Source organism: Mastigoproctus giganteus, chromosome 6 (assembly GCF_048544385.1).
Source record: "Mastigoproctus giganteus isolate SK-2022 chromosome 6, ASM4854438v1, whole genome shotgun sequence".
Classification (NCBI taxonomy): domain Eukaryota; kingdom Metazoa; phylum Arthropoda; class Arachnida; order Uropygi; family Thelyphonidae; genus Mastigoproctus; species Mastigoproctus giganteus.
In genome coordinates this window covers 116221519-116249307 of record NC_143580.1, presented here as the reverse complement: position 1 = coordinate 116249307, position 27789 = coordinate 116221519, and the positions used below count along the sequence as shown (strand labels likewise).

Genomic DNA, 27789 nt, shown 5'->3' with positions numbered 1-27789 from the left:
CGCAGAACTGAGAGATTCACAATTAATGACTTCGAATTAGAGATCAATCACTGAGTTCAAAAGCTGATCAAAAATAGGTGGCCGAATATCATGAGCTATCAATGTATTTTAAAAATATACATGTTGAATAAAACTCAAAAAATATAATACATACACATTATATATACAGAGTGTACATCATAACGTGTGTGATGGATTTAGGACCTAAAAACAATAAGAAAGTTAATGTAAACATATACAGTATCTGATTTTGCCTTGTTTCAGAATTACAGCCATTTTTGTGTTCCAGCAAGTCTTTCCATAAACTGATTTACCATAGCTGGCTCCAACTGTTTACAAATAATGCCTGATATTTCATAGAGGACCTTGCTGATAGTTATGTAAACAAGATCCCATAGTGTTCCTAGAGTGATTTCAGTTAATTCTCCTGACAGGTGCACTACATTTGGAGCATGTTATTAACAGTTTGTACTACGTACTATGTATTTGCTGTGATAATGGAGGCTTATTCAAATCGAGAAATGGCAGACATGTATCTCATTTATGGATTTGCTACATGCAATGAGGCCGAGGCAAGACGTCTTTATGCAGAAAATTTCCCTAATCGTCATGCGGCAAACGCCTACAACAGAGGAAGAGTATAGATTATTATTATTACTACTATGGAGAAGACCCTTCAGAGAATACACGAATGCCTTGCGGAAATGGTTCATTTAGAAAACTAGTTTCAGATGGTGGTAGACTGACCATCAGGATAAGAAGGGCAAATCCAAAAGACACCTGGAACTTTTGAGTGAGTGAGGAGGTCTATGATGAGGAGTTTGCAGGCTTGTATTCCGGCGCACGGTGATAATTTTGAGCATTTCCGGTAAACGTAAGCAGATAGTTGTTGGAACACAAAAATGGCTGGAACTCGGAAACAAGGCGAAATCAGACCTACGTTTACATGAACTTTTTTTTCAATTGTTTATGGGTCTTAAATCCAGCCCTGAAGTGGGTCCCACACGTTATGCCACACTCAGAGAGAGAGAGAGAGAGAGAGAGAGAGAGAGAGAGAGAGAGAGAGAGAGAGAGAGAGAGAGAGAGAGAGAGAGAGATATTCTCCAGAACATATGAAAGATTCGACTCTAGATGTTTGATGCCAATTAGTTCATACATATTCTCCTTTCTTGAGGTGCATTGTGGTAATCTGACATTGTTTATAAGAACCTCTTCCAGTGCCTTTGGTTCTGCTCGTTTAAAAACTTTATGAATGTAAAATTTTTAGACTTTAATTTCTGTAGTTTATAATTTTGGCGAAATACATGTGGCGGAGGGTTGTTCCAGAAAACAAAGGATAAATGAGGAAAAGTTTTCGAAGTTTGACAGTGAATGGATGGGGACTAGTTTGAAAGAGAGTGGGGGAATTGCAGATACCAGTTCAGAAGAAGAGAACCCGCGGAATTATCTTTGAATGGAATCAAGAATCTTGCAAGATTCAGGGGGTACCATTCCAGATGTGGGAGCAATATTCAATGGTAAGGTGAATTTGAGATTTGTACAGAGTGAATTGTTTAGAAGAAAAGTAACGTCGAGAGCGAAAAAGAAACCCCGTTTTTTTTTTTTAATGCAGAGTAGTAAAACAAAACGTTTTATTTTAAAGCAAAATTTTACACGTTTTAGAAGAGTTATTAACAGGTTTGTATGTTGACTCTTTTTGTGGCTTGTGTGATCTAAAAACAATATCCATAGTAACTGGTGTCCAGTATCTACTACAAGTACTGGCTATTGCACGACTTCTAGACTTACAAGTTTTATTTTTATATATAGGAGATAAAAATATATGGGGAAGATTATTATTATTAAACACGAAGGATTTGGTTTCAATAAAAGCAATGAACAAAAAAAAAAAAAAAAAAAAGAACTTTAGAAGAAAACATACGGGATTAAATGACGAAAGACAACAGAACTTTCTGAAAGCATTTCAAAAAGCAATTAGAGCAGCAATAGATGTCCCTTATGCATAGCAGGGCGCGGGTTAACACGGCATACATAAAACGTAGCGGCTTAGAGACATAAATCAAACAGACCCGACTAAAAGGAGTAAATAATATGAGAGGTCTTCAATAAACAAAATCAGCACTGAACAAAGATATTTCATTATTCATAAAATGAAAGGTTTAAGAAGAATAGAAACCGGGCAGCCGCTCTTTAGTAAGAGTTCGGATTGGACAGTTCAAGGCATAAGGAGGAGTTATATTTAAAGGAGAAAACTTTTACCAAAGTCCGATATTTCGGACTTTATTATTATTTAAAAATAACGAAAATTTCGTTATTCGACTGAAGCACTATATATATATTAGGCATTTCTGTAGGTTGCATTTTTAGGAAATAGATATGGAAGTAAGCTGCTCCGGGGACCAAAAGTAGGGATATTGTCTGGTTAATCTAGGTTCTCTGACGTTCATTTCGCAATCTTGGTAGTATACTCTTATACTTTTGGTACTAACTTACCAATATTGGTAAGGGCTAGCGAATAAGCTTCCCTGTGCAGGAATTGAGTGTAGGTTCCTTACAGAGAAAGCCTGCACTTCCCCTATGGCCCTTGGAAGCTCTCGAAACTCCTCATTAAGCGTTGTAAGCCAGAAGAAACTTAGTTAGTATGGAAGATGATAATTAAAAGGGTATTTATAACCTATAAAGTGAATGAACATTATATATTAATGTTTTTTGATATTTTCCAACTTTTAGAAAAACTATTTGGTAAATTCTAGGTTTTACAGTAAATATATGAAATTAGTGTGAAGGTTGGAGTTATCAAGGAAGTTTCCGCTTGAAAATTCAGTGTGGAATATATCTATATATGATTGCGGTCCCATCGATATTGGGAGGCGAAATAAGAAATTACTGTACAGAAAGGGGCTAAAATAACATTGGAGAGTAAACATTAGATTCGATTGTTACAATTCGTTGGCGGGTTGGATCTTTAAACTTCCATTAACATGTTAAATATGGCATTAATAAGTGAAATGGTAAATACTGAACATACTTGTTGAAGCAAAACAAGTTGAAATATATGTTGCAGGAATATTAAGAGTAAACATCATTATTAAGACTTCATAAAGAGTGAGGAAGGTAATTTGAGTAGAATAGACAGCTGAATTGAATCATGAATATGTCCTATTTGAATTAAGTATTTTGTACGAGATGCCGTACTGTGAGTGACGGGTTTGTAAATGACGAGTATTACGTAATTTCATAAGAATTTAAAGGAAAAGAGGCTCAATGGCGCAGTTTGGACATGAACTGAGTCTCAATCAGTTAGGGAGCATTTTATATGGGATAGTGCTATACCTTTATATGGAGGGAACTTCAGTCGTAATATATCCAGAATGATAAATGTGTTCCATTAAGGATTGTCAGTATTGTCAAGGGGAAAAAGTCATGAAGCCTTGTTTGAGAAAGAAAATTAAGTCTATAAAATATCATTATGAGATTTGTGGAATGCCACAACAACACTAAAAATATAAAATGGACCGATAACCTTCATATGGTTTCTTCAGATATAAGTTCTTTAATACATTTATATCGAAAATGTATTATCAAAAGTAATGACTTGAGACACTTTCGGCAACTCGTAAAAAAGTGTCATGGTCTCATGATAACTAGTATTATCTCCCTTTAAGTTGTAGGCTATGCTGTTTCCGATCCATCTGATATTGCTTGCGGCTTCGTACATTAAAAATAATGTAGATGTATTCCATATTTCTGCAGGGCTAGATCTACGAAGCATAATTCTCCTCTTACGATACTTTTTCGATGAAGGTAATCTGAACCCATGTTCGCATTATGCCACTTAAAAAAAAAAGACTTTCCAAAGGTCACATGGAATTCAGGTTATCCTTTACGGGGCATTTGTGTAAGTTTTATTTTGATAACGGAAATAAGGTTAGAATAACAGGGGGAGGGCCCGAGTTATTCTAGCTTTAATCAATTCCTCAGAGCTTAGTACTGTGTATATATACTCAACAGAATTCTGTACATCTCATTAGCATTTTATGTTAGCACACAAATTAGGATAACAAAATATTTAATATAACTATTCTCGTTCATAAATACCTACGTAAATATTTATATTATATATTTTCATAAATACCAAAATTATTTACATAATACACATATGCAAATTTAAGGCATGTGGAATGAATCTTATAATGTATTGAACCATATTATTTCAAAATACCATTTAGCCGTATCTCCAATTAACCTATCTATATTATGTAAACCGAGTCTCATTTTTTTTTCTTTAAACGATACTGAATGGCCAAACACATTACACGGACACCGACATATTTAGTTTCGCAATCTTTAAACAAAAAAGGAAAAGCGACGAAATCTGAGCAAGAAGCAGAATTTCCTAACTCAAGCAAGATCTCTTTTGGCCGAAGTTAATGAGCTTAACTCTTCTCACGATTCTAGAGAATCGTTTATCTCTCTTTTCTTCGGTCACAGTTGTAGCTTAATCTGTACGCCTACTGCCGGCGAAAGGAAGGCCAATAAGGAAGCAGATTACTGTCTGCGTGAGTTAACCAGTAATATAAGTGTTTTCCCAAGTACTTTATTTTCTCACTAAAATTAGAATCGTGCTCTCTCCATGTGTGTGAGAGAAAGAGAAAACACAACGTACAGAACATACAATAAACAGTATTCTAGCACTCTGAGCATCAGATATTGATTTTTTACTTTGAAATTAATGAGAAAAACAATAAGCTCTCATTAATGTCCACTGTGACTGCCTTCAGTTTGATAAGAAAATACAATTTATCCTTTGCGAAATATAAGAAGCACTTGCTTCGCAAAAATTCCATATATGATTTGGCAATTTTGTTTCTCTTAACGATGAAATTGCAGTAATCCTTTTTTTCTTTGGTAATAATGCTTCGCCAAGTAAAATAACGCTAACTTGGATATGAACTAAATCTAGTTAGCAATGATTTATACCCAGCCTCTAACAGCTTCTCTTGACGCTGTTCCAAGTGCAATTTTTAAACAGAAAATGATAAACGACTGTAAAAAAAAAAACACTTACTGGAGGTGGATTAATGAAAATTTGGATTAAAAATACAAAGAAAGGTGGCCAGTATCGTAAAAAGTAGTTTTTCCTGTATTCACCTACTACAATTCAAATACTTCAAAAGTGTAATGAAGCACAAACACCTCTGGTTTCGAGAATCTACTACCACAGTTAACCCAGACTGCTTTATCCAGTTTAATGAATATTAAGTAAGAAGAGCGGCTGCAGATGATAGGAATTACACAGGAGTACTGTGCCAAAGAAACAGAAAAGACAAAGGGCTGTTTCATTTCAGGGAGTGGTAATGTCAAGCCTAAATGAAAAATCGAATTTATATGGCAAAATTATGAGTTGACTACATAACTTGTTTATTTTGAAGGTTTTAAAAAGGGTGCTCTTTTTATAATTGTGATATATATATATATATATATATATATATATATATATAGTGCACAGAATAATGCGAATGAAAATTTTTGTATTATAGGTACAAAGAAATGCAGAGAATTCCATTTTTATTCCAATGCCTCGTGATATTCAGATTAAAATAATATGCAGTTGAGTAGTGTAGTCATATCCTTAATATTTTAAGTTTACTACAGAGCTTACTACAAAAAGAGAAAGTTTCAACAGCACGTTCGTGCTGTTGAAAGGTAGTTTTACACTTCGGTAAGCCTGAAGAAAATTTGTTCTGAACTGTGTGAGTTTAAAGAAAAGCCTCAGCTCTATCACTTAACATCATTTGCTCTTCGACATCAATTAGTACTTTTCACCGCCGCTTTGAGGACAACGAAAAGCGATCGGAAGATGAATACCCACAGCTTCTGCCTTTCGTATCACTTAAAAACTTCTCTGTCGTCACGTTTCACTTTTTCTTAGAGCGCCATTCATAGGCGTTTCATTACACGCAACGCAAGCGCAAACGGAGCACACTATATAAAGGCCAGGTGACGGTGGCACCTCACGTTTCCTCAAGGTACTGAGCTACAGGCAGCACACTCTCTGCTGGCATTTCGAGCGTGTTGATACCACCTGTTGAGCATCTGTTAGCTGTAAGTGGTCAGCTACTTTAACCACCCAGTTTTATCCTCTCTCTCTCTCCCCGATATCGCGCTCCTTTGAAATCTAAGAGATCTAGCAATTATTATGGCTATTATTCAACTTCTTTCTGTCACCATGGTTACCACCGTTACTGTTATGCTGTCTTCATCAAAAGGTAAGTCACAGTCTTTAAACACATCTTAGTTACAATCTGAGATTGGCCGACAGAATTTCAAGAAGGTTATTGTAAATAATAACAGCTTTTCTTGAATCTCACAACTGTTTGCGAAACTTGAAAGCAAATAGCGAAATGCATTAAATATCAAATTGGAATTCAATGATAAAGATGGATTTTTTTTTTTTTTTTGGAATTGTCTTAAACAAGGAAATAATCAGAATTATATGAAAACAATTAACAAAATTAGAACACAGCTTACTACAAAAATTCAGTAAGCGTCATAAAAGAGAATTGATTAAAAATACGAAGAAAGTTGAAGTGAGAGGATGGACGGGATTGGGAATGCCATAATTACAAATGAACTTTGAGTTGAAAAAAATAACCGAAATACCCTAGACAAAGGGAGAGGGGAAATAAACTTTTAATTGAAAGAAAATTTTCATTTAAATTTGTGTATTTTTTGCAGCTTAAAAATGTGACACCAGATAAGCAGTTTTACGCGGAATTTGAAACTTTCAGAAACGATCACTTATATAGTAACCCCATTCACATAAAAAAAAAAAAAAATTAAAACATCCTCTGGGATGATCACTTCGATGAACACTACTCTGAAGAAAATCATGCAGCGAGTGGTCATTTATCAACAAAATCAATGTTGATATTCATATTAATAAACTGTTGCATCGATCCATAATATAAAACTTCCATTTCTTCTTTTCCACATGAATGAAATGCTCTGTTCGACCAAAAAGTTAGGCGTATCGCTTAAATCATAACATTGGAAGACATCCTGGTATTCTGAAATATAAGGATTATTAAGGTTAAAGAATGTATTACATATACCAGCTTAAAAGGACTGCTGAACACGTCTGAATTTCGAATAACCTCATTTAGTTTGCAAAACTGGTAAGGGGATGACAGACACTTTGCTCTCTCGTGTTAGTTGCGTGATATACGTGGGCCTGGCAATGGGGAGGGAGTCAGAAATGAAGTGTTAAACACAAATTCAAGACGAAGCCTTGATAGTATCTTTTAACTTCATTCTTTCGGAAAATCGACGAAATAGCTATGATCCTCAGAGGAAAAAGTATCACAGCATTTTAAGCCACGCAGATTTCATTTATAGATGAGTAAAAGGAACTTCCTTACACAAAAAATACTTCTAAATAATATTAGCTTAACTAAAGAACGAACTTAATGTTTGAATACGTTAATTGTTTTAGAATAAGCGCAAAGCATGCAAAAACTAAAGGGGTCGAGAGAGAGTCCCCTGAAAGTTCGGTTATTCCATGGTTGCCAGCTTCTCAGTAGATTTACTGGAATTTCCATGTTGGGGGGGAGGGTGATTGGTCTCATGCAATCCCGGCATGACACAGTCATCCATGATAAGCGAGAGGGGGGAAAAACAAACTTGTCCAGAAAAAGAGTCAATCCCGACCTCTTCCGTACTTTATGAAAGCAAAAATAGTCATCGTAGCCACGGGACACAAAGATATGTGGTATTTAAAATTTTATATTGGACTTGAATTTTTATTTGAAAATGCATACTTATCATTTTTAAACTAATTTATATTTTGAAAACGAATAATTAATTTAGATTATTAGCGTTCTCAAGAACCGCATACCGCACACCGGGCTCAGGAAAATCTCTTGATTAAGATAAAAATAAGTATATTTTGGTTGAGCTTTGTCCTCTTTACTTATACAAAAGACAATCTATACGCAGACATGACATCTGCTCCTCTACTACAATCATGTCTTGTCTTGAATTTCTATTATGAAATAAGAAAGGCCTCGATTTGAAGATAATATATATATATAGTAATTCGCTATTTTTCGTAATTTTCCTCGAGGCATCAGTATGTTGTCTGTAAATTGTGATCTGCGTTTTGTTTTAAAGTTTTCGGGAGAAAAGCTATTAATGAAAATTCGAGGTGTTTCCGGAAGGGAAAAAAAAGTGCAAACATATAAATAATAACAAATAAGACTGCATTATTAACTGCATGTCTGAGATAATAACCAGGATCCTCAGTTCGAAATCTAAAATGCTGATCGAGCAGATATTAGTATCGCACCGTCAGTCGAGGCCGAATTTCAATAAAATTCATGTAATTCTGCACATCCGAATCTTCGTCTTACACCCACCAGCTAGTCAATGTATTAACAACCCTGAATATACTCGGTGACATCCCAGGTGCGAGCCAACGTCAGCTGAAGTCGTGGTATGGCGAGGCCTGTACTCCCACAGAGGATTAGAGAAGCATCCTCTGTAAGGTTAGGAAATATTAGACGGCACAAGAATCTCATTCACTGGTACAACGCAATTATTTTTAATGGAGGTGGCCAAAACAACGTTTGGACATGAGGGCCAAGTTGCAGTTCTTTCTAATATTTTTACCATGCAGTGCAATCCTCCTCCTCTTTGTGTCGTATGAGGTTACAGCGCGCAATAATAGCAAGACCCAACATTCCTTACGAGAGCAATTTTAAAACGGCTTTCGTAGATCGGTTACCAGATTGTCAACCAACCAAACCCATGGAAAAAATCTTCAGAAGTGAATCGGATCAACTAGCCAATAATTTCACTGCGACAACCCTGCCAGTTTTGCAAAGTAGAGTATATAGTGGTACAACTGAGATCGTGAGCGCTGTGCTAAGGCTTCTCGCATACATGGTTATTTGTATAGAAAACTTCTTAACTTGACAGTGTTTCACCCCATCCCTTTTCATCTTTACCACTCCTATGAATCATTAATTAATCGAACAAACTTACTTCTTACAAGAAATAAACTTTCCCTAAGCTTAATTCATTTCACATCTTGGTTTAACCTTAATGAAATACAGTTCCATTTTCCATTACTGTATATTATTCTAAACTTCTCTTTACTGTTTCTAAGGGAGGAGTCTTAGATACCAGTTCCTTCGATTATCATTCAGTTCATCTCATTTGTCATTGCCATTATTATTTACTCTATGGCTCCTTCCACATGGAACTGTGGCACCTGAGCTCTTTTGTTGTTGTTGTTTGTGCCAAGATTATAAAATGTTAGTGTAATGTATCGGTAAGTTACACGTATTCCATGGCCGGTTTGCAATTTTCTTTCCGGTCTGGAAAGAAAAAGAAACTGAGGGAAAAGTACACTGGTTAAAGGAATTTAGATTGTAATTGTGTTTGTTCAATAGTTTTATGTCCATAATTCCAGCCTGGTTTCAATTTTTCAGGAGTTCTAGCCTATCTGATAATGTTGATGAGATCCTACATAACTTTAATAAATAAAATGCCACTAACTCTAGCCACGCACTTGGTCTTTTCCTCACCAATAAACGTTCAATAAGCAGTTAATGTTAGCTCTTTCCGAACTACGTCAAATAGCAAATTCACGATGACCATGCGGTCTCGAGTGGGATTGGCATAACAACAGCGGAAAACAAGACAACTTCCGCGATTTACTATATATATATATATATCTTTATAACTAGCTAAAGTATCGTTTTAAATCTCCTGATAATATTAATATAACTTGAAAGTATATTAATAAAACCACAAATCATAAGTGAAGGGCCGAAATTCATCATTCATCTAGGGTTTCCAAAATAAAGGTGGTATGACACCACTATAAGGATAAATCATACCACTCTGTAGGTATACAACAAAAGTGGAGACCGTATCGAAATTTCTAGGATCATTGTATACCTAAAATAAAGCTCGCAATGTTGTTAAGAGGTTAGTAACATAAACTGAAACTAGACTTCATAAAGTGCAAGAGTCGGAAATTTCTCTTTCCCAAATGATAACCTGGCTTCGATGATTTAGGGGCTTAAAGACCTCTTTGGGTATTTCCAGAGTGAAATTCTTCATAAAATCCAGTTCTGGATTTTATAGACTCACCAAAATATATCGGTTGCGCTCACACCATTTCTAAATGTCAAGAAAAACATTGTTTTGTGCGAGTTTTTCAGCCAGCAAAAAACGTAAATCGGCCCATGAACACAGATTTACGGTTATGAGTGCATGATTGGGGCCATTAAATTAAATAAATAAAATATTGGGGTCACGCCAATATTTTATTTATTTAATACTTTGCCACTCAAATTAATAAACTTAACACCAACAAGAAAACTCAACCAGCCCCTGGGCACACTTTCCAGAAGAATAAGAGAACCAGAAACTTTAAATCACCGATTTCAACGATGCAATCGATTTAATTTTCTGATACGGTCAACAACAATTGTGACAGCAGTTGTTGGAGAGCCTATTTCACAAATTTGCACTTCAATAAATAAAAAAATATCGATGTATCGCTAGCAAAGTCAACACACAGCCGTTGTATATTTCTGCCAAAAGGTTGGGGACCACAGATAATCTTTCTTTAATGAGTATTTCTGATATACTGCTAATTTGTACCAATTCTGACCCAGCATGTAATTGAGTTCTGCTTTAAAATATTGCCTTCAATATACGGCTAATGTCTGTGTTTCTTTTAATAATGTCCGTCTATGATACATTCAGGTGATACAGAAGCCTATGTTAGATATAAATTAGTCTGCAATCAAGTCACAAAGGAGGTTAGGCAAGCTAAGGCAGATTATGAAAAAAGTCTCTGGAAAAGAATGGAAAGAAAAACAAAAAAAGCAAAGACTTCTATGGTTAATTAACAGTAGAAGGAAAGGGTTGAATCACATTGGTCCACTTGACATCTATGGATTAACTGTTGATGACCCTTCTCAGGTTGCAAAAAAATTAATATGTATTTACATTTGCATGGAAGGGGGGGCGGCAGAAGTTTATCAAACTTTAACGAAAAGATAAATGACTTTGTGACAAATGAAAGGAAAGTGGAGGAGAGATTGTTGAGGATGGGCATAAAAAAGGCACCCGGGGCGGATGAAATCTATACAATTATATTAAGGGAGACAGCAAAGGAAGTAAGCAAACCCTTAGCCATAATTATGAGAGCTTCCTTGGATTCAGGGGAGGTACCTATAAACTGGAGATAAGCGAATATATCCCCAATTCATAAAGGGGTATCAAAAGGCGACATGGGTAATTAGACTTATTAGCTTAACATCTGTTCCAGAGAAAATAATGGAATCACTGGTTAAAGAAGTAATGCAGGACATTTGGACAGGCATGCAATTATACTTACTGCAATCACAGCATGGATTTTTCAACGGTCTTCTCTAACCAATCTAATAGGTTACTATGATACAGTGACCAAGAACTGGATGCAAAAATAATTTTGACATCGTATACTTGGATTTCAAGAACGCTTTTGATTCTCTTGCACATAAAAGACTGCTGTACAAACAAGAGCAATATGGCATTAAGGACAAGTTACTGCTATGGATAAAGGGATGGTTAATTGGAAAAAAGACAGAGAAATCAATATTAACTGCTCTTTATGGACTAATGTTATCAGTGAAGTTCTCCAGGGTTCAGTGCTAGGCCCCATTGTTTTCAATATTTATCAATGATTTTCATTAAGGTATATATATCAGGCTTAATGTCTAAGTTTGCAGATGATACAAAGGTTGGCAGAGTGGTTAACGAGAGTTATCAGGGTGAGCTGCTGCAACAAGATAGAGGAAAATTGGGTCGATGGGCTGAGAAATGACAGTTTAAGTTTAATATTGACAAATGAAAGGTACTGCACGTAGGTAGCAGTAACCCCAGAATAACTTAACAAATAAACAAAACTAAACAAATAACGCCAAAAGGCCTCATCTTTTGGAATTTTTTTTAGCTCTAAGTTGTTTATTTTTGAACTGTTATTTTCTGAGTGTTGTCCCAAAATTTCTCTACTATATCCAAAACAGGGAATAAGGTTAATTAATGCTCTCTCACTTGTAAATTCGCTCTACTTTCTATTAACATAACGTTCAGCTTCTACAGCAATAAGCCTACTTATTTCTAAATTTTTCCAAACTAGTCTTGCCACATGAATTAGCTTGTCAACTTCCACGCACAGTTCAATTATCCTTTCTAGTTGGACGGACAGGGTTGACAATGGTTCTCTTTTTATTCTATTATTATTTTTTTAATAATGCTACTTACTTGCCTCTCAGCAACATTTTTTTTCATTAAAAATACAACTTTCTGCTATTCTTTAGAAACTTCTTCCCCGTTTTACGCGTTTCTTGAAAATTACAATCTGTGGAAAGTCCAGTCCCTTATGTCTTTTCAATCCATTGAAACAGAGAAGGGGAAGAAGCAATTTTTTTGAATCCAGTGCCCTTGGTTTTGATTTAGTTCACTGGAATTGTGGTGCGATCCACAATTATCCTTTTCATCGTACTTTAATGCATGGACATAGGGAATAATGCTGTCGCATTTTAATGGAATAAGTTCTCACTGAGAAGTTTGTCTACTTGCCTTGTTTGATTACACTGAAAAATAAATTTAAGCTTTTGATGCACCCACCCACTCACAGATGAGAAAGGTTTCTAAATGGGAAATGGAGGAAGATACATAGTGCAACCGAGATCGCGAATCGCTCGAGTTTGATTTTCGAGATCATGTCGGGATGGGAGGGAAGGGATTTGAGAAAGCCTTGTTCTTAGCCAAACTCTACAAACTAAATAAGCCTACTTATTTCAAAACAAGCTGACTTTACCTGGTCTCTCTATCAAAAGTCCATTATTACAACAATTGGAAATTGCCGGTCGACATTATTGAACTTCTCTAATTTTGTCATAGTAATCTTTTACATAAATTATGACATTTCTATCGATTCTCATTCGGCTTTATTTCCTCTTGCAGTACGTACACAACGCCCTGTCCATGTTTATTGTTGAATTAGTTTGCAAGAATCGATTACACCTATTTATTGTCTCTGTGGATTACACCACTCGCATTATCAGCACGTTACAATATTTTGCACTTCCAGTTTGCAGATCTTAACTACTTGTAAGCCTATTATTCGCTACCGCCAGCTAGACACTTGCATCCTAATTGATATCCTTTCACCTTTGGCCTTCTCTCAAATGAATCAGGTTGATCGTTTAACGATCAAACTGATTCGTTTGAATTGTTGGCTGACTTCTCATACAAAATTGCCTGCACATTATATACCGTGTAGGCAATTTTAAACCATAAATGGTTTCAACACTAAACAACCCCATAAATAGGGGGAGGGGGGGTAAATTTTCCCTAAAAAGGGATTTCGTGACCTTTCGGAAATGTGCGAAAAACCGCAGCATGTGCTGAAAGGAGATCAAAAGGAAGCTTCAGAAATGTTTCGTACAGTGGTAGAACCACTGAACTCTACGTACGAAGGAATATTAAATAAGTTATAATACTTGATATGATATGGACTAAAACAGTTCGCGTTTCCACATATTTCATAGGTGGCAGTTAGCAGTTTCAAGTTTACAGCAAAACATGAATCATTTTGGAGTATATGCATGATAGTTCAAATTCTCAGAGTAGCAAAAGTGTTATTTACACTACACAGCCCAATTTGAATATAACATGGGTTTGGACTAACGTTCTGGCAACTAAGGCCACTAACATCGACATGTGTATTGGGTGTGTAAATTTCGTGTAGTCTATTTGATGACCAGTTTGCCTTGCCTATTTTGAGGATTAAAAAACCGTAAGTTTTCATGCATAATCAAATAGACTTCATGAAGCTGACTTTCCCCTCCTTTCAACATGATGAATAATGGGACAAGTTTCAAGACCGAAATAAAATTCCCCTTCAGAATAGCTTGGAATTCCCCCCCCCACCTTGACAAGTATTGAAAATTTAGTTTGGATCACAAAACTATCTTCGATATTCATTTTCTGTCCTTTACTTTTTAATCTGCAGTATTCCTCTACTCTAATAACTCAAAAGTTTCCTTATGTATATTTTCGGAACATGTGGGACATCACTTCTCTTTCAAAGTTCAGTTAAATGTTCTTGTTTCCGATAACTGGGAACTGAGCAGAAATGTTTATCTGGAGAGCTAATCAACACCACCAAACTGCCATGACGTGAAAGCTAAGACAATCTTGCAGCTGTGCTCGAGTTGTGCTTGAGAAAAGCTGCCATAGATTATTGGCACTTCCAATTACTTCGTTGTAAACTTTGAACTTTATTTTATTTTTTTGTGAAATCTTTTATCGCAATACTGCTCTTCCCATCACTCTTCAAGAACATACAACCTTGTTCTCTTCCTTCCCTTTCACGATTCCGACATCACATCTCCCCCTCCTTCTAGTGTTGTACTTCTTAAGTGCATAAACTACGATACCTTTAATTTTTCTTTGTTTCATCACCAAAATCTCTCTCTATCTCTTTTCAAACACAGTAGGTACAATTAATTGGGAATTAATTGTACCTACTCTTAATTAAGTAGCTGCTCAGGTACAATTAATTGGGAATTAAACATGAACAGGGGTATGCTCTTTTAGGATCAGCTTGTCTTCCATATTGGGAATGAACAACTCATTGATTCACTTTTTTTAAAATTCTCTCGCTGGCTGCTGCAAATTACGATTAGAAACGGAATAATACGCAACTACTTCAACTTTAATGTTTCACTCATGGGTTTTCCCAATCCTTATTTCAATTAAATTACTATTTTCTTTATTATATTAATTACCATAATGTAAGAAAAATGGTTATTTTCTAGTAAATTTTTAACAACTTTTCCGCAACGTTTCCTTTCTTGATTTTAAATGGAGTTGAAAAATAGCGCTTTCTGGTACGATATTGATATTTACGAATGTGCGCGCATAATAGTCTTTATTTTTTATAAGAAATAAATGAGAGCAACTCATTGCTCTCATTTATTTCTCTCATTTCAACTCATTTTTTGGAATGAGTTGCTCTGCATAAAAGTCGAAGAAACTAAGAAGTAATCATAAATATATTGTTAAAACGGAATGGGCAAGTAACTTGGTCACTTCCCATTCACGCGCATAAAAGAAGGGGCGTACAAAGGACAACAAGAACCACTGCCCACGACTCTGGGTAGTAAAGTATAGTAAATTCAACCAAATAGAAATGGTACCTGGACGGCCATATTTTGGAAAACTACTGGTTTGTATAACCGGGTGAGTCCCTCCAACGGTTCGTATTAGGCCCAAGTGTTAAAAATATGGGCCTCCAGCCAATATTCATGTGAAAAATTATAGACTGTTAATGATCTCAGAAATTTATTTTAATTAACATTCGTAATTTCTAATGAGAACTAACATTTGTCATTTCTTAATGATAAAGGAAGGTCTCACATGTTGGGAATAAGCCGAATACAATTTCATGACGTACGGCTGTTTTTGGGATGAAAGGCGGTAGTTTGAAGTGTTCAGCCTCTATGTATGGTGTGACCTTTCAAATTTAAGTTGTTTATATTTGTTGTAGTAAGCGTATTTTTATTTTTCTGTCTATACCCAAAATCGGCCATATATAAGAGTGGGGATGTCTTTTAGAAAAAACTAAAAGTAAGAAAACAGTCGCGCGACCTTTCCTTTCACGTGCAACTACATGGAGAAGTCGTTTTCCTTGTTTCGACACCGATGTATACCTGAAGTCATCACCGTTAAAAATGATTTATCTCCTGAATGTTTCTATTAGTCTAGACCTTAGTTCAATCTTTCCATTCCAGACACAGTTTCGCCAATTACGGCGATTAATGAACGAGGTTAATGGTCTGGAACATCCAAATAACATCAAACAACCATTTCATCTGGAGCCATGATATCTCCTACATCACAGAATTTAGCCTTCCAGAGGTGCTGCGAAGAATCTTTTTAAAGACGTTGAAGACAATGAAAGATCACTTCAATAAAGATGATGATTTCGAGAATGATAGCTTTGATTTCTTTTAGCGAAAATATCAATATAATACGAGATCAAAATAAACCGTTTACTAACTGAAATGAAGAAAATGTACATGTTCATTAGAATAACAAAAACAAAGAAAAAGCTAATTGTTGATTTTTTCCCTTTCTTTTTAATTTATGCAAACAAACCTTAAGGGATTTCCTTCCTTTAAAAAGGAAGAAATCCCTTTAAAAAAATTTAAAAATGTTGTATTCCTAATAAGCTATTTGAAGTTTGTGCAAACCAAAATAGGCTATGAATTTGCAATTTCAATATGCAACTACCAGATTGCCATTATTCTCACGATATGTTGAATATTATAATTTTGAAATAATATCAGGACTGAGAATTCACCCGGTGACCAAAATAAGAAATGGGGAAGATGCATTTATCGACAGATATAGTGAAATTGCAAAGAAACTTTTTCATAATTATTACGAATTCGAATTTTAAATTCAATGAAAAATCAGCTTAAATGTTTATCCATCATATATTGCTCAGTTTTGATAATACTTTGTCTTTCACTTCCGTAACTCATTAAAACAGTCATAAAAACTTCAAAAAATATCACTCTTGCCCAAAATATATATAAATAATTCGACTAATTTTCTAGAAACTCCCTCGTGCACTTGTTTCGCATCACGCTCTGTCACTTAACTCCAATAAAACCCCTCATCTCAACACAAAATACCATTTAAATGAAGCCTTCTAGGTCACGGAAACGAATACAAAACGGTTACGTCTCATTAATACTTTGGTGTATTTTAACTCTTTTAACCGATTTTAACTCTTTTAACCGATTTGACATTTGTTCAATAATTTCTTTTCTACATATGTGACTCAGATTTCCACACTCATTTCTAACAGGGTGGAATGCATCCGGTTAGGGGTAGATCTCTTTACAGGCGTGTCGCTAATCAAGGCGGAGAAAGTGGCTTTTCGTGCTGACTTCAGGTATCAACTAAAAGAAGAATGTAAATCTCTAGCATTAATTACTGTCAAAATTTTAATGAATATCTCAAGTTGCTTTCTACAATGACCGAAATAGAAGATTATCAATCTTATTTCTTGCCCATGCGAATAATCTGCCCAATATTCCCGATGAAGCTATTCATGAAGTCTAGTATAACGAGCCATTAATGAAGTTAAATCCGTTCTGTTGGTTAAATTTAAATAACTGACTGAGTGGATGAATTAATTCCAGAAATAAAGGACCAACTAAAAGGACATAAGCATAGTGTTGCCAATTGAATACCACAAAGCACGTGGTCATCAGAAAACCTTTTTATGTCTGTAAAAATCATGATATATTATATTGTCAGAGAACTGACCTTTCTTGAAAATTCATCTGGATGAAAATCAAAAACAAGACTACAAAACTTCTGGTAGCATATCACAGATGGCAGAACCGTGCCTATTGCAGCTAGTGGATGAGACGAAATGGTTACAACGTTCTTTCAGAAAGTAATATCGTCAATACTTAACAGTAACTTGGTTGTACCAAAATGGAAACTTCTCGTACTAAAGGATTAACTATTTTCTTTCAGTAAAATCCCGTTCTGTTTCTTGACCGTAACGCTGAAATTCGGCACTCGAGAACTTGATACATCATTTTCTCACTGCAAGTTGCGAGACATGAAACATCTCGAAGAAATTAGAAAAATTTAAGCTAACAACCAAGAGTCTTCTTAATAGGAAGACGATTATAGGGACTGTTCCTTTTCTTTTCACTATTCTAAGTTCGCGAAACAGATGAAGGCCGTTCTTCCTGATAAGATGACAGCGACATATAATAGTTTACACAGAAGCGATGCTCTTAAATTAGCATAACATTCCTTTTTCCGTTTATTTGAGGAAGATTAAAATGTGATAACTCGTTTCATAATTTGGAAAGTTGGCTACTTATTGAAACGACTAAACCGTGACAAAACACTCTTCAGCAGGCTTAGTGTAAACAGGAACAGAACAGTTCCACTATATTGAGGAATGCATTTGGAGCTCATCTCAATTTATATTCTTATGAACCCAGTTAATCTCCATTAAGGGTTTTCTGCATGGAGAGCAGGATGGATAATAAGTTTGTTTGTTTTTTGTTATATCTTTTGTAGACAATGAGCAGACAGATAACTGAACTTGAACAGCCGGGTGGCAACCCTTTCTGAAGTCGTTTTAAGAGCCATAGTGTTTACCAGAAACCAGCATAGACGAGAATTTGAAAGAGGTACGGTTTAGCTGAATCTGAGTACTTTCTTCTTCGCGAGAGAAATGTATCTAATCCTTATGCAAGAAATAGACGAAATTTCATTCAGGAATTCCCACTTCCAGTAAAAAATTCGGGGCAGAATTATTTTATTTATTTATTTTTGAAACTTACTGGGGAATGCTTATGATGTCACACAAATTTTGTGAGAGGCAGTTTTTCCAGGAGGTTTTATCCCGTAACGATTCAGTCACATTCAGAAACAGGTAGTAACGAAAAGGAAAACTGGAGCAGCTCCAGTTCGCATTCCATAAGGCAGGCTAACTTTAAGAATAGACAGTTTGACTAAAATGTATAGAACACCGTTCCAAAGAGTTGGACAGCGAGTGGCACTATTCGCGTCAGATCCAGTATAACAAGAGGGATCTATCTTAAGAATGATCAATAAATAATGCCACAACTAGAAATCTAACTGCCGCATACTTTGCTAGTATGCGCAAACCACTGGGCGGTGATTTTTTCGTAATAATACGAAATATGAAACGTAAATATTTGAACAAGAAGCGTATTTTCATTGCGAGTAATATTTCACTTAGCAATATTACTCGCTAAGTGAAATGACAAGTGGTTCAACCTAAAGCCAACTTGATTAGGCTAAGTGTGCGTTAAACGGCAAAGAAAATAAGACTATGAGGCATCACAGTACATTGCGCCTGTAATTGCGAGCATTCTTCGGTGGGTTTGCTAAACGAAAACCCCGGTTCCGGAAGGGAACCATTGAATCCTCCCTTGAGACTAATCAACTCAACAATATTATGAAAAAAAGTCAATAAAATTCCTCGCTGTATTGACAAGAGTCGAACTCGGGCCATTTACATCAAGTGTGGGAGGACTGTCACAACTACCGTGCTACATGCAAGGGCAGAGCGTAGCTTCGACAAATTACATTCCTATTCGTTAGTTGAGGTCATATTCTACTTCATAAATTAAATACATCTCATTTATACGAAAGATGTCCTTGCTTTTCACCGGAAGCGATTTTCATTGCAGTAAATTTGCGTGGGTAGTATCAATTCATTTTATCTCTCTCAAATATGCATATTTGAAGAATCAGGGCATTTTAATAGGAAAGTAAAATAATGTCCTTTGAAGCGTTCATCACAGATCTGGAAGCCAGTTATTGAGCTGCGAACAGAAAGCTTCTTTTTTTGCCAGAGGCAACAACACACATGCTTTAGCCTTAAAGATTCATTAGTCGTTCCAAATAAAAAAATAATGTTGGTATATCAAGTGCTTTTATGACCGTTTTGTCCTAACTGGCTTTGAAGTTCATCTCATTAAATAAGACCAAGATACGTAAATGTCATAACCCGCCCACCTCGTCAGTACAGTATGTACCTCCACTGCTGAATAAATACGCATTGATAAAATTCCGAGAAGTGGAAAACAAATAACTTTAGGGGAGCACTCCAACAATAAGAATTACTAATAATTTTTTTGACAGGAGGCAAAAAAAAAGTTACCAAAACTGTAGTTATGACAAGAAATAAAGCTTTTGTATGTCGTATTTCTAAACATAAAATTAAATCCTATTTGACTACCGTTCGTTCTAAACGCTAAATGGTAATTGTAATATAAGTTATTACCATTTATATTACAATAGTAATTGCAATCCTAATAGTAATAACTCGTACAGGTGTTAAAATAAACCGAAATTCACACTGCAAGTAACATCTTCGGTTAAAGATTTTAGGGAATACCTTCTTCCAAATATTTCCTTTTGACTACAACATAACTTTTCCATTGCCTATACAAGATAATATCCGTTTATTTAAATAAGATTTTGTCGCTACACAAAGTAAGATAAGGAGGGCATAACACAGATTAAATGCACCCATATCTACGAGATTTATCAAGGATACAAATCATCCTGATAATATTTATACTTATTTATAAATGTGTTTTTAAATTCAGGTTAATGGTTAGAGACCACATGAAAAGATGTGGTATTATCACGAGGATAACATCTATGCTGGTTTACAAATTCAGATTAGGATTACAGTTCAGACATCCCGAACTGTTGCCGTGAAACTTTCCGACAGAAGCGCTTCAAAAATATAGGGGATTTTTCTATGTTTATATTCCGAACACCACCAAGTCAGGAATTTAAAATTAATTATTTCCACAATGAATACAATCGTTAAGTGTATTTAGTAGTCACGCCAGCTGAAACCACGGTCCACTCAAACGCGTGTCCTAGTACACTTTCGAGGTTGACCTCTCGCATACATCAATCATACCAAAATCATTAGACACCCCTCTGATTGCAGGAAATAGTGAGCGTATGCAGAAGCTTAATCTGTTATATTCTCCCTTCCAGAAATTAAAACCCATTCCTTTATATTTAACAACTGCAACCACTGTCCTTAACGTAGGACAGCGGTTTCAGTTGTTACAAATTAGGACTCTGTGATCACTACTAATGATTCCTGTACTGACCGTCCTATGATGTCACCTACTTTGCTACTGATGATTAGATCTAGAATATTCTTGCCCCTAGTACTTTCGCTCACATTCTGATATAGATAATAATTGTCTAGTTGTTTTTAAAATAGTCCCCCTCCCATTTGATACAATGAATAAGAAGAAAATTGAAATCACCCCCATAAGACATTTGTCCTTGCTCACCCATTCCATCCGCATGTAGAGGCTTTAATCATAATCTTCTGGTTTTTAGATTAATCCCAACTCTGATTGTTTCTTTTCTTCCAACTATCTCATACCACCAAATTCTATACTGACGTGCGTAGCTTCTTGATATTCAAAAGCTTGTGTCGCGCTCAGGCTGTTTTGACAAGAAGCACAAACTTCCACCCTTCTATCTTCCTAAATAGAAATTGTAAATACTATAATGAAACTCATCATCCCGTATTTCTGGGCAAAATTATATTTCTGTTCGCTCTATTATGTCTGCGTTAATTGTACTAATCAAGAGTTCGAATTCGCTCATTTTTATTAACCGAATTGCTGACATTACTATAGATACAGTTAAGACTGAATTCTTGAATAGTTTACTACAGGCGATTCAAGGTCATTCACTAGAAATAGCTAGTGAATGACCATCCCTTCTAATCAAGAAACTGTTGGCCTAAGAAACACTTGCGTGAGCAGTCAGTACTACGAATTATATGGGTGAAAGGTATACGGAATGAAAGAAAAGAGGGCAGCGAACGAATTCCCCTCAGACGCCTACAGAATTTTTTTCCATTATACGCAGACAGACAGCTTGAAGTTATTTTAAGCTTGTTTCCCCAGAATTAGCTTCCTGTTTCGATCGAAATCTCGCTAGATTCGACAAATCTTGCCAACGTTAGCGTTTGCGATCATAAACATAAACTCTTGAGAAGTGCACAAGAGTTAGTTTGACCCATATAATCAGATAAATGTGTACTTTACGTTTCTCTTGTTCCCCAAACTAACAATTAATGGGGCCGTAAGGGGTTTCTTTAACCCTTAACGCCTCATTAATGATCGTGACAAAGACCCTTGCATCACTATTGTTCAAATGTACTCCGTCTTTTACCTACAAGTGCCACGCTGATAAAGAACCCCCCCCCCAAAAAAAAAGCCTGAAAGAATCCTTTTAAGTTCTCAGTTAATCACCAGGGCTTTTCTTTCAATATAGTCTCTTATCCACCTCCAACAATCGTCAGTTCATATATGCTTAACATCATTGGTTCCCCACATGGAATAATAATACCCTTTACTTCCCTGTTCCCCTCTAAAAGCTGCCAATCCATTGGTTACTTCATCAATTGTTGCTCTTGTCAGACACACCCTGCTATCCTTATTATAGTAGTGTTAGCCTTTTCTCTGACAACAGAATCTAGTAATAAGACTAAATCCCTCTGAACCAGCGTAGTATGCATTTGGCTGTTCTGAGGCAAGATTGGAAAAGAAATATCACCTGGAAAGTCACTATATATTACAATCCCTTAACGCTTATCTAGTTTCATTTATGTCCAAGGCATCCGTCCGTTTCTTCAGTGACTGAATTTCCTGTATTAATTCACTAAATTTTAATTGAAGACTGGAACGCTTCTTAAATCAGAAACAAAGATAAGGATGGTCAGATGAGCTAGGAAAGATGTTCCCAAACTTATGTTGCGCTGCCCTGTTCTGAAAGGAAGCGAAAGGCATATAAATTTCAGGAATTTATTTCATTAATTTCACGCCCCCTTCCAGAACTAGGACAAACATATTTAACATAAAATCTAACTATGAGTATACTGTATATATAGTTTTATAAATATATATAATTTAATTCATTTAATCTCAAAGACTGGAATAAAATACCCTTCATACCTGGATTAGCGGGATCGATGCGGCTACCCCTTGAAACACAACTTGTAAAGAAGAAAATGAACAGAAGAACTGCTAATCCCTCAGAATATTTAAAATGTGCTGCATCTATGACACAAACGCTAACTGCGCGCTGCACTAACAGTTGGTTCCTAAACAGCTTAGTTCCTAAAACCACTGAGGTACTCAGGGTCGGAATTCGATGATGCTGTGTGATAATTAAACTACGTCAACTAAGCAAAGGACTTAAAAAGTTTGTCCAAATTTAGTTAAAAAGTCCTTCGTACAAACAACACGTCCACCCTTCCACAAGAACCAAGCGTGTCCCACGCTTTGGGAAGCTATGAACTGAGATTTATTTATAGATTGACCTTAGAACACATTCCACAAACGATGAACTCATGACTCGTACGCAAATTGCCACGGCCATTCTGGTCTGTCATGATGTCCTGGGATGAAGTAATGGAAAATGTAGCAAATATCACATATCTTCATATTTCTAATAATTTAGAATTGCTGATTACTTGAAAAATGTATGACGAATATTTAAAACCTTATTTCATTTGTTCTATTAAAAAGATCTCAGATACTCACATTTATAAATAACTTTAATTGCACGATATATTTATATCTTAATAGATCGTAAGCCGCTTGTTCTCGTACGATAAAATAGTTGATATAAAAAGAGATTAATTATCCTAATTACAATAATTAAGTTAAAAGTTCATTCTAGGAAAATGAACAAATCACAATTTTAGTAAAAGAAATGATTCCACAGTGAATACTCTGTTTAATCGCTAAGAAAAAGCTATAAAAAAATTCGCCCACTTCCAAGTAAATATGAGTAACCTGTTAATAAGTGTACGGGAAATACTTTACTCTCATTAGTGCAAATAATCAGTGTGTACAAACGTAAAGCAAATGGCACATCTTTTTTGGATAACTCTTAAGAGAGTATTAATTTTCGTGCTGAATTCTTTCCTCTCATATACAGAAACCAGAACACCTCAGCTAGTGAGCACACTCAGATGGTCAGAGAAACAGAGAAAAAAAAACTGAAAAATAGTACAAGACATGCGTTTGTTTGCGTCTATAGAAATAAGTTTATACAAAGCTGTCTTGTTAAGAATGACTACTTAATCACTTCTTTTCCACCAGATTCTCTCTGCGAAATGCTTAAGCTATCTAAGCAAGGGAGGAATAACACGTGCAATCAACGGTTCCAGCTGCTGGTTAACATGCGACGAAGCGTAAGTGATGCTGTCATCGCATCATCAAATAAATCACTCCTACGAACATGTGTACGCTCTGTTTGTTTGTTTTTTGTCTGTTTGTTCAGATTAGCAGATCAAAGAGGAAAATGCTCAAACATCATAGAAATAATGCTTACCGCTGCATTATGTCAGCATCTCCTTCTCATTAATCTATTTAGATATAATTAGGCTGCATACTTAAGTGTTTCTTAATCTCCATTCAATGCCAATCAAGAACTGTTCCAAACCTCTCGATTACTAAAGAGCGTTAATATGATTACACGTGACCCACCACTTTGTATTGTTATACAACTTCTAGCGTGAACCATCAATGATATTTTTATCATTTCTGCCCAACTATACTCATAATAGCAGCAGATTAGTCGTATTATATAACTAATTATATAATACGACTTACAGTTATAGTTATGACTATAATGCAATCATATACACAAAAAACCTTCGGCGTTCATACCTTATAAATATTTAATTCTCAGAAATAATAACATTAAGAGAAACTTGTTAAGCCCTTGAGGAAATTATCAAGGGAGCGCTCGCAAACATAGCCGGTTGGGATCCTACTGAATCAAAGCCTGCGATACACAAAGTTCAAGTTTGTTGAATGATACTAAAAACATTCAAACTTGAGTTATAAGATCACACTGAGCTTTGAATATTCGCGAAAGCTTTCACAAAAGCAGTGATATGGTGAAACAGGTTCGTCAAACCAGAAATTGAAATCTCAGAAATTGAAGATTTGAGACGCAAATCGAAATGTTTCCAAGGATAAACCAAAAAGTAGAATTATTGTTTGTTCTGCGGTGGTGATTACTAACGGCTAGATGTAAGTTGAAGATAGTGAACGATACCTCTTGATTCCAAACGTAATTTTTTGCTAAAACGTGTGAATGGAAGGACTTAAAATTTTATCCAACGATAATCTATTTTTAAAGTGCTATTTTGCATCTTGATATATAGCCTGCATCGTCTGCTATGCAAATGATAGTAATAGTATTATTTCCCATATAGTGCAAGAATGCCACAGGCTTTTGCTACACTGGAAAAAAAAAACAAGTGGATAAGAAAATACAAATAATATGCTTCCCTCCTCGCACAGGTAACTGTCCAGTTGACCTTTGAATTTATTCGAACTGTCAGCCTCAACTACCTGCGAGGGCAACTTGTTCCAGCAATCAGCGACTTGCTGGCTAAAAGAAAACTTCCTACAATCTAATCTAAACCTCTTCCCCTGTAACTTGGATTTATGACGCCTAGTTCTGTAATTATTTATAGCAGTGAGAATTCCAACTTCATTCATTTTACTAATTCATCTCAATCAGGTCATCTCTGAGGTGCCTGATTGCCAAGCTCTATAGCCCACATAATCAGTATTTCCTCATACGGTTGTTCTTTTGCTCATCTCACCATTCCAGATGATGCCCTTCTTTGGATCCTTTCAAGAAGCTCAGTGTCTTTTTTCAGAGGAGATCTCCATACTTGAACACAGTACTGTATTCCAAATGTGATCTTACAATTGCCTTATACAGTGGGATTATGACCTCCCTTTCTCTACAGCATAGCATCCGATAAATCATAGATTGGACACCATGAGCTTTCCTGGCTGCTTGTTCAGAAAACTTTATATCTGCCCGTATTATGATTCCCAGATCCCTTTTCGATGATGCAGTACTAATGGTAAAAAGTAAAAATGATTTACAAAGCACATTACATAATTTTAATCAGAAAACAATGAGCCTAACGATACCAAAAGAACCAGACACCTAAATTAGAACGGAATATGATAGAATAAGTAATGAAGTATCTAGGAATACAGTTCAATAGTTTAGGAATAACTCAAGAATTAGCATTAAAGCGAGAAGAATATCGGAAAGGGTGTGCTAAATAATATAATTGGGAACAATCGAAATATTAATCAGGATACTGGAGTTAAAATATATATATATAATTATAGTAAGACGTATAAAACATATGCTGCTGAGACTGGAGGAACAACAGCAAAAATTAAACAAATACACCAAACTGTAAAAGTGAAACGAAAGCATTAAGGAAAATAACAAAGCATTAAGAGAAAGTTAAAAGATTAGGGAACGATCTAAATTTCAACCTATTAATAAGTGGGCATATAATAGGGAAAAACGTATAGGCAGGATGGAGAACAAGTGGCCTTAATATTAGAGAACTGGAAATCCATCGAAGAGAAATAAGAAGAGGATGGTTGTCACGACCTAAACTCAATAAGCGAAAAGCTTAATGGGAAAGTGATGTATAGCTCGTTTAGTTTCAATGCTTGATTGTGTTTAAGTAATAACTATATTGTAGCTACACCGGTAGCTACAATATAGTTATTTTTTAATTTTAAATTAGAAAAATAGTTTTAATAATTTTAAACCAATCAAGACCATCTGATGGGTTTTATAGAGCATTTAGATGAGAACTAATGTTAAGCATGGGGATACCGGGGGCTTTATCATAAAGCATCTTTCCTCCAGGAAAAACAAATCGAACAGATAATAGGAGTTGATGGGGGGGGGGGGGGGGGAAGAAGCAAATCTTTTCTATTCCATTGTACTTCGAATTCAGACAATGAAACTTGGCCGATATTAATTACAGCAATTGGGATTGTTTTCAATGTTTGCAAACTAATAGCTGTTTTCAGTTCAGTATTTTAGGCTGATTTCAGAAATGTTATTTGGTTTTTTTCTAATACGTACTGTTTTTTTTCAAAATCACATGATGTCGTGAGTTGTATTATTGAATGTATTAAGTTAACAGTAAATTTCTGGGAATTTGTATCTTCACATGTTGGCAACACTGCCTTCAGTCATTTGTTTCTTAAAAAACATGAGCTCCATTCAGCAATATTTATCAGTGTGAGCTCAGTTTAAAAATAAACTTGTGCCGAAAAGTGAGTAAGATGTCTTCGCTCAAGTGTGTAAACAATCTGAACGTATTTTTGTATATTTGTGAAAGTTATTTAGAGCTCAAGAAAAGACAAGATATGGTAGAATTTGTAAAATATGTGTATTGTGCTTATTTCGGAGGGAAACTCTGTGACCAAGATAAACAATGGGGATCCACATAAAGTTTAATGAACCTGCGTTGAAGAATTGCGATTGTGGAAAAATAGTAGAAAGAAGGCTATGCCATTTGCAATTCCCATGATTTGGCAGGCAAGGAGTAAGCACTGGGATGTCAAAGTCTGGCCAAAGAGGGGCAGTTTGTTGCCTGGATCAAAGAACATAGTTCATAAATCACTGGTAACCCCAAAACTGGCATTCCACCTTTGCATATCAAACTGGGCTTGATAGAACAGGTTGTGAAAACTTTACCTCAGGAAGGTCTCTGCTTCAACTAGCTTTGTACTAAATTCCCATCAATCACCCAAGAGAAACTAAAACAGGATATTTTTGTTGGACCTCAAATTCGCATGAAAGGTCGAGATTTTGAGGAAACGATGAATAAAAGAGAAAAACCGGTATTAGCTTCGGATCTGTTGTTGAGAACTTCTTAGGGAACAAAAAGGATCCAAGACTACAAGAATATAGTTGAAAATACGTTGGCAAACTTCAAGAAGCTGGGCTGCAACGCGAGTGTCAAGGTACTTCCCAGAAAATCTAGGACAGGGTGAGAGATTTCATCAGGACATTAAAGATATGGAGATTAGGTGGAATGTCAACATGATGGGTGACTATTGCTAGATGCTGAAGGGGCATTGCAAAGTAAAATGATCTACAAGAATCAAAAAAACGAAAAATTTCATCTATTGTAGACCAGTTTTTAAACGAGATGACTGTTTGGTAGACTTTTTAACCACACTGTCCTTTATAGTAGTGTTTTCAACATTTATATTTAGATGTTGAAATCAGCAT

The 27789-nt window shown here is 35.6% G+C and overlaps 1 protein-coding gene across 1 annotated transcript in view; it reads left to right on the top strand.

The window, feature by feature from the left end:
• The first annotated feature begins 6229 nt into the window (after window positions 1-6229).
• Window positions 6230-27789, top strand: part of LOC150084524 (uncharacterized) — a 60779-nt gene continuing 39219 nt past the window's right edge. Inside the window, exon 1 of the mRNA XM_090376274.1 lies at window positions 6230-6269. Within this exon, the coding sequence (XP_090232400.1) occupies window positions 6230-6269 (40 nt within the window). The remainder of the gene's footprint in view (window positions 6270-27789) is intronic.